General features: G+C 51.0%; 1 protein-coding gene across 1 annotated transcript in view; it reads right to left on the bottom strand.

Annotated features, from left to right (window-relative positions):
* Positions 1-6,219, bottom strand: part of LOC104279388 (keratin, type II cytoskeletal 5-like) — a 6,441-nt gene extending 222 nt beyond the window's left edge. The window contains exons 1-9 of the mRNA XM_009876659.1: positions 5,532-6,219; positions 4,648-4,862; positions 2,923-2,983; positions 2,345-2,440; positions 1,912-2,076; positions 1,260-1,385; positions 525-769; positions 146-180; positions 8-19 (exon numbers count right to left, since the gene is read on the bottom strand). Coding sequence (XP_009874961.1) covers positions 8-19; positions 146-180; positions 525-769; positions 1,260-1,385; positions 1,912-2,076; positions 2,345-2,440; positions 2,923-2,983; positions 4,648-4,862; positions 5,532-6,116 — 1,540 coding nt within the window. The 5' untranslated portion in view covers positions 6,117-6,219. The remainder of the gene's footprint in view (positions 1-7; positions 20-145; positions 181-524; positions 770-1,259; positions 1,386-1,911; positions 2,077-2,344; positions 2,441-2,922; positions 2,984-4,647; positions 4,863-5,531) is intronic.
* Between the last annotated feature and the right edge of the window lie 1,596 nt (positions 6,220-7,815).

Here is a 7,815-nt window from a genome sequence, read left to right as displayed (position 1 = left end):
CTGGAGCTGCTGACCACGGCTGGAAGGAGAGACAAGGAGCACCCGCTTTAGGGTCTGGCCAGCTCCCCAAGGTGAAGGGACCTGCATCACCCCTCCCGAGCCATGGTGGGGAGCGAGGAGGGGTGGAAGCGGAGGAGATACTTACAGACGCTGACGGCTCCGACGCCCTCTCCAGCAAGCCTGTTGGGAAAAGGGAGAGTAAGTAATAATGCCAAAGCACAGACCAGGCATAACGTTGACCACTGGGACCATCAGTTCAGGCTTCCATGGCCTTCAGTGGGGACTGTCCTCTGGAGAGTTTGTGAAAGGCAACAACGCTCATTTTTATTGGTGCATCAGGTGCCAAGAGCAGGAGAAACTGATCCTTTCCTACAAAGCTCACGAATTGAAGTAATCCCTCTCTCTTCCCTAGTTTTACACCACTCGGTGCTCTGGCCCCTTGGGCTGAGCTGTTTCTTTGAGCCCAAGGAGATGCATCCTGCTCCGGAGAGCAGCTCACAACAGGTCCGTGTGATTGTCCTCACCTGCTCTCCTCGCCCTCCAGCAGCTTCCTGTAGGTCGCGATCTCGATGTCCAGGGCCAGCTTGACGTTCATCAGCTCCTGGTACTCGCGGAGCTGCAGGGCCTGGTCCCCGGGGAGCGGCGGGGCCAGGTCAGCCTTGCCTTTCTGCAGAGCATCTTCCAGCTCGGCCAGCTTGGCCTTGGCATCCTTGAGGGCCATCTCCCCGCGCTCCTCCGCCTCGGCGATGGCTGCTTGCAGGTTAGCACACTGAAAGCAAGGAAATCAGGCGGTTGTTTAACTTAGGCTACCCCAAACTGCTCTTTTGAGCATTGCTGTGGTGTTGTAGGCACTGGTGGTGGCTCCCAGGATGTCACCGAGAGTTGCTAATGGGCCATTAGAAAGGTGTCTTGAGGTGAGTGACTGGGGAGCTGCAGCCGTGATCCTGCCCCCCAAGAAAAGGAGAGACTTTTGCGTCTCTTTGCTTCACTACTCACCTTTGCTGAGGTAGATTAGTAGCTCACAATTTGCTTCCCCATCAAGAAAGCACCTAACACAGCACATCCATGCACCGAGAGACCTTCTCTAGCAGGCAAAGACCGAGGTTGCTGTGCCCTCTTCAGTGCGGGGGGGAAAGCCCAACCATCCAGCCCTGCTCCAAGGCCAGGAGCTGGCTCTTTCTGCCCTGCTTGGCCACCATCACCTCCCGCCTGCCCTCCTCTGTGCATCAGCTTCTCTGAAGGAGCATCCCCCTCCTAACCTGTTTTTTCACACTCTCGATCTCGTTCCGCAGCCTCTGGACCACCCGGTTGATCTCTGAAATTTCTATCTTCGTGTTGCGCAGGTCGTCACCATGCCGCCCGGCAGAGACCTGGAGTTCCTCGTACTGATAGCATGGAGAGGAGAAGGATGCTGGTTAGGCACCACAGGGCTTGGGGAAGGGTGAGGGGACTTCAGGGCACAAAGTTAGATCCGGGTGCAAGGTAAGGGTGGGGGACAAGATTCCTCTGAGCGACCTGTCCATGGAATAACAACATTTGCCCTTAGTTATCAATATGTGCTAAGGCAGCCACTGTTGCATTGTGTGGAACACCCAGGGGTGGTCGCCTACTGCTGAGAACCTGGAAAGGGGAGAGGAACACTCTGTGTCTGAGGCCAGATCGCCCAGGGGCTCTTTGTGAGCCTGAGGTCAAGGCATTTAGGCATCTTGTCCCTTTGTTTCACTACAAGGAATGTAAGTCTGGTCAAGGGTAGTCGTCCACAAGTGAGCACTAGGACCTACCAAGAACCTATCACAACACGCATAGGAGATAAGTTAATCTCCGGTGTCATGGTGTGATAACTCTGTTAGTCGCCCTCCCATCAGCTAGCACGTGAGTCACAGAAAGCGATCCATCACCCTGGCTGCCCACCTTGTTTTGGTACCAAGCCTCAGCCTCTGCCCGGCTCCGGTTGGCAATGTCCTCATACTGTGCCTTGACCTCCGCGATGATGCTGTTGAGGTCCAAGTTGCGGTTGTTGTCCATGGACAGGACCACGGAGGTGTCGGACACTTGCTGCTGCATCTGGGACAATTCCTGCAGAAGGTGCAAAAATCTAAATTAGTGGTCTGGTGTCTGAGGTAGAAAGCAGGAAGCCCTCTGCTCCAAGCCATTTTCTTGCATTTTCCCCCTGCTCTGTCTCTATCCACCCTTTCCTAGCTTACATCTGCATTATAGTTTCAAAAAAGCAGCAACCACCTTCTCTTCTGCTGCTGCACAGCACTGAGCATGGCGGCCGGAGATCTGGGGTGCAGAGGCAGGGAGCTGTGGAGGGATGCTGCCGCGGGGAAGGCTGAGTGCTCACCGTTTCATAGAGAACTGTCAGGAAGTTGATCTCATCTGCCAGCGCATCTGCTTTGGCCTGCAGCTCGACCTTGTTCATATAAGCACCATCCACATCCTGAAGAAAAGAAAACCAAAGACTTGGGATGAAACCACAAGCCGAAGGGGCTTCAGGACACCAGCAGGGCCATGTCTCCCCTTCCACATCTGTTATCCTCTCAATTTGTTCTTATATTGCTACGATCAAGGTTTGCTTTTAAATGTAATGCTGGACATTTGGTGTGAACCAGTTTCTTGGGCAGAAGGCAAAGCTCCGACTCATGGCGTTGTGACCAGAGACAGAGCTGAACTGAGCCACAAGAGATGGTTTGCAACTGCAACTTGATCAGCTGTCTTCAGAGAACAGGGCAGCTCCCTCGGCATGGAGAAGGTTGTGCCCCTTCGTGGCTTCAGGAGGATCTGGCCCATTCTTACTCCTAGACACGTCAACATCACAGCCTGACCCAAGCGTGGAGCTGCCCAGCTCCCGTCAGCTTTGCTTGGACTCCGCTCGTGCCAAGTTAACTTCATTGTCCATCCCACAACTCCCAGTTCACTCACCTTCTTGAGGACCACGAACTCATTCTCCGCACCAGTGCGCCGGTTGATCTCATCTTCGTATCTGTTAGGATAGAAGGGCAAGAGGGTTTTTGGTGGAAACGAAGAGCAGAGCCAGTGTGGGAAGCAGAGACGGGACCGCTCCAGTCCCAAATCACGAGTTGTGGCTCACAGATATATCCCTTACACCCACCTCTTGCCTGCTGGTGAACCTGCAAGGCTCCGTGGTGTGCATAGACCCAGCTAAAATTAATAGATTTTAATCACTGCCCTTCAAGTCGAGCTCTTACATAAATGCACGTGGGATCAGAGCCTGATTCGGTAAGAAGCAGGAGCTACAGGTATTCTTGGTGACCTTTGCCCAAAGCAGAGTTATGCAAAAGGCTTTCAAAAAAGCTACATCGCAATGCTTACAAATATATAATAATGTAACTATCTGATATCTGATATTATAATAATGCTAATGGCTGCGAATAACCCGCTGCAGCATTTAATTAAAAAAAAAAAAAAGTCCGTGATTCTTCAGCCATGGTTGTGCAAGGGCAGATCATTATGCTTCAGACTGCATTTCTGTGGAAATTTTTATGGCTCTGAGCAACATCCTCTCATCAGATAATCAGGGCAGGGCTTAGCTAGAAAGTAGACAAAACATGTAGATTCTTGAGGCAAAGACCTGGATTTGAAAGGCAGGTTCGTGCCAGTCCTCTAACTAATATTGGCAGAGATATCCCTGAGATGGATCTCTCAGTGGACATGGGGAGAGGTGGAAATTGGCCAATAGGCTGGGAACAGACTCTAAACTTGAAATAAGTCACGTTCTCTTTCCCCAACAGTAGCTCCGAAATCCAGACAATAGCGTTTGTCATTTTTGGCCTCATCAGTATTTCTAAAAGCCTTTGACACGTATCGAGACCTGAAATGCACCCAAATACGACATACCAGAAGCTACCTCAGTCCATCCTGTCCATCCAAGTGCCATCTCCCTGTCATCCTCCTCCCAAAATTCTGCCTCTTCACCTGCCTAACTATCAAATATAAAAATATTTCAGGCCTCCGGGGTGTTTTTCTCAAATTTGCACTTGGCCAGATCTGGTTGAATAAGGGAGAGATTGTTCTTGCCAGGAGACAGCCAACTAAAACCGAATGGCCTTGCCTAAAAAAAACCCACCTAAATGTCCCTTACACTCAACTGACATGTCCTTAAGCCAACTCACCCCACCTCCACTGGGCACCTTATCTAGGATGGGATTAATTTCCCCCCACCAGGGACATAAGTTTTTTTGACAACAGCCAGAGAAAAGAGCTGAGCGTCTTCCAGGTGATGGGAGCTGAGGGTCACCCGGGGCCCCCTGGAGAGGCCGGGATTTCCTTTGCAAAGTGAGAAATGAGGGATTTTGGAGCTGGCAGCCTAGGGATGCGCTGCATTCCCTTTTGTCACGTCCCTTACACTCAGGAGTTGTGTGTTTTTCTGTCTCCAGGTGTATTAATTCAGAAGACTCGAGGGATGGGACTATGACCTCCATTACACTGGAGCAGGTTCCCATGGGTGCGAGGATTTGTGCTAAACACGTAAGAAATGTGACAGAACCACAGGTAATTCTGACACCAAGTTTGGCTTTTTTGCGTTTGTTTTGCAAACTGGAAGAGGAGCCCAGTACAAACGCGAGCACGAACCACCTGGTTTTTCCCATCTGTTAATCATTTATGCTATGGAGCACGTTTCCTTACTTGTTCTTAAAGTCTTCCACCATGTCCTGCATGCTCCTCAGTTCAGAGTCCAGCCGTCCCCTCTCTCCCAGGAGACTGTCCAGCTGCCGTCTGAGGTTGCTGATGTAGGATTCAAAAAGGGGCTCGAGGGATTTCCTGGTGACAGTGTGACCTTGCTCCTGGAGGAGGCTCCACTTGGTCTCCAACACTTTGTTCTGCTGCTCCAAAAAGCGCACCTGGGAAGAAACAAAAACCAGGCACGTGCCAAAGCCCAGTACACAAAAAAAACCAAAACACCTTTGCCAGGAAAAGGAGGGATCGTTCACTCAGGGAGGAAAGGTCAAGAGATTCTGGGATGGTTGAGGGTGTGAATTATTAGGATCTTCCTAATTTAGGGCACCCAATTCTCGAAAGCATCAAAAAGAGTTAAGATGTTTAGTGAGATTTTTTAGGAGCTGTTAAGCAGGCCAAACATTCGTATTTGTGACTTTAGGTGTATCTACCCGCCCTGCCCTGCCATTAAGTGCTCAGCCCACCTTACTGGTTTAAACTGGTGTTATCCCATTGTATTGTGTATGTTAATGGCTGGACTCGATGATCCCAAGGGTCTTTTCCAACCTGAATGATTCCATGATTTTTACAACCAGTAGAAGATCCATCCAACCCCTGGAATGTTTTTTTACAGGGAGGAAGGGGATTTATTTTTTTGCTAAAATAAGGGGCTGAAAAACTCATCCTTGCGAAGAGGAAACATAAGACAATTCTTAGTTTTCAGCTCAACCCACAGTTTGCTGGCTGGGATCAGTTCAGGCAAGCCCCTAAATCCAAAGGAAGCTTCTTCCTCTTGTTTTGTCCCGAGGCAACTGCTAACATGCATGGCTCGATGTTTAAGACCAGGCTCTCACCTTGTCAATGAAGGAGGCGAATTTGTTGTTGAGGGTCTTGATCTGCTCCCGCTCCTGTGTTCGCACCTTCTGGATTTCTGGGTCGATATCCAGCTTGAGGGGTGCCAGGAGGCTCTGGTTGACGGTCACTTCGTGGATGCCACCAGGTGGGCAAACGGGGAAGCCGGGGCCACCTCGACCACCAAATCCAGGACCTCCCAGCCCAAATCCACTGCCCAGCCCATAGCCGCCACCACCACCTGCTCCTCCTAAGCCAAAACCAGCGCCTGAGCCACCACCATAGCCAAGACCAAAGCCAGCTCCTCCACCAAAGCCGTATCCACCACCGGCTCCACTCCGTAGACCTCCACCGACCGAGCTGTAGGAAATTCTTTTGCTTCCACCTAGGTTATAGAGACTTCTGCTCCCGAAGCCACCACCAGCTCCGAAGCCTCCTCCACCTCCGGCTCTTCCTCCTCCAACTCTGGAGACAGAGACGGAGCTAAAACTGCTTCTGGTGCCACCGCCACCTCCTACAATAGCAGAGCCTGAGCTAAAGCCCCTCACGCCCCCTCCAGTAGATGACCTGAAAGAGATCCGACTCATGGTGGCTTGTTCAAGTAGAAATGCAAAGAGCAGAAGGAAGAATTAAAAAAAAAGGCTGGCGAATAGAAGCTGAGCGGCAGAAAAAGAGCAGAGGGCAACGGAGACAGAAACCCCTGTGATGGGAGAGCTTGGGAGCCTCCTCTTTTATCTGCTTGGAAAACTTGGCACAGGAATTCAGAACTTGACGTGCCTTGCAGCAACTTGCCTTGCCAAACACACCTAGGCTACGGCGAGGCGCTGAAAAATGCATTGTTTGCAGGCAAGAAAGTAACGGAGTGAGGGAGCTCCCCCCTCCACCAAAGCCTGCCGCTCTGAGTCACGAAATTAGAATTGAATGGGACGAGGTGCTGAGGTCTGCGCTCAGGGGCAGGATGAAACACGATTCTCCCCAGACCCTGGGAGACAGTTTTCCAAAGGCGAGCCAAGGGCTGGCTCGCTTGAGGAAGCTTCCTTGTGCCGAAGCTTTTGCAAGGTTGAAGTTGAGTGTTTAAGGCGTCGTGCAGCAAACAGAGTGGTGCAAAATGGGGCTTCTCCAAGGTTGCCGGCTCTGGCACTGGTCGTGCATGTCCTGCTGTTGGCTTGGGAAAGCAGGGCTGAAGGTGGTTTTATTGATCAGCGCAGCTCTTCTGGTTTCTTTTAGGAAAGGGATTTAAAACAGTGAGGGTCTCGCGGAGATGAGCTGAGTGGGAGTCGTGTCGTGGCAGTGTTTTCTGGGACCTCACCAGGAAATCACTTCCCCTCATTGCAGGGGAAAGTGAGAAATTAGCATGGCTTTCAAAGAGAGCAAGTAAAGCCCTCTTCCAAAATAAGTTCTATTTACATTAGACACTTATAAAATAGTTATTAAAAAGATGCTTGAAATGATTGCTCTTCCTTTGAATCTCACTGTCAGGCTCGGGGTTCAAAAGCTCCCTGTGAAGTGGTATTTTTATCACTTTCTTTCCGCCCCCCCGTATTTACCCAGCAGTTTCCACGTCATTTGCTGGCTCTCCAAGACGTTTTGTGAAGGGGAATTCACCCGCTTTTCTTCCAGCTCCCTCCCACCCCCTTCTTCACTCCCCTGAGATCACTCAGTTGGAACTTTTTTCCTAAAACAGCCTTTGCCTCTTGATCTCAGGTTCTTGGGTGAACCCTTGCCCAGGAGCTTCCATCCTTGTGGTGAGGCTGGGTCGTGCTTTAGGACTGTGTAAAGACAGGAGAATCAGGGACTTTTTCTCTTGTGTCCATGAGGAGCTGGACACAAGTTACAGAAGAAGACATCCCCTCCCTCCCACCCAAAATACTTCTGCAACCTGGATTCTGTCCTGGCTCAACCTCACGCCGCAAGGGCTGCCCATCCCGGCCACGTTGTGCATCGGATAAAAGATTAGTTCGGGGCAGAGGGGTGAAGCCCCGAAAATGATTCTTGCAATCGGCTACGTGAGCAATAAGTGCAGGAGCTTAATCCAAAAAAAACGAGCGGCTTAAGGGTATGTGCTGCGTCTCGTAGCCTGTTTCTGTTGATGTGTTTCCAACTGCCGTTCCTCTGCGTCTGGGAACTTGAAAGAACCTGAGCAGGAGGGATTTTTTGTTTTGTTTTGTTTCGTATCATTTCTTTCCCCTCGCTGCAATCAGAAAAAGCCAGCGCTGGCAACTCCTCTCCTGTGAGCGCTCCTGTCGCTGCTTATTGCCAACAGCCTGAGTCCCCCGCACCCCTGGG

This window comes from Apaloderma vittatum, unplaced genomic scaffold (assembly GCF_000703405.1).
Source record: "Apaloderma vittatum isolate BGI_N311 unplaced genomic scaffold, ASM70340v1 scaffold5209, whole genome shotgun sequence".
NCBI lineage: Eukaryota > Metazoa > Chordata > Aves > Trogoniformes > Trogonidae > Apaloderma > Apaloderma vittatum.
The sequence above is the reverse complement of the archived record's forward strand: the minus strand, read 5'-3'. Positions and strand labels throughout refer to the sequence as shown.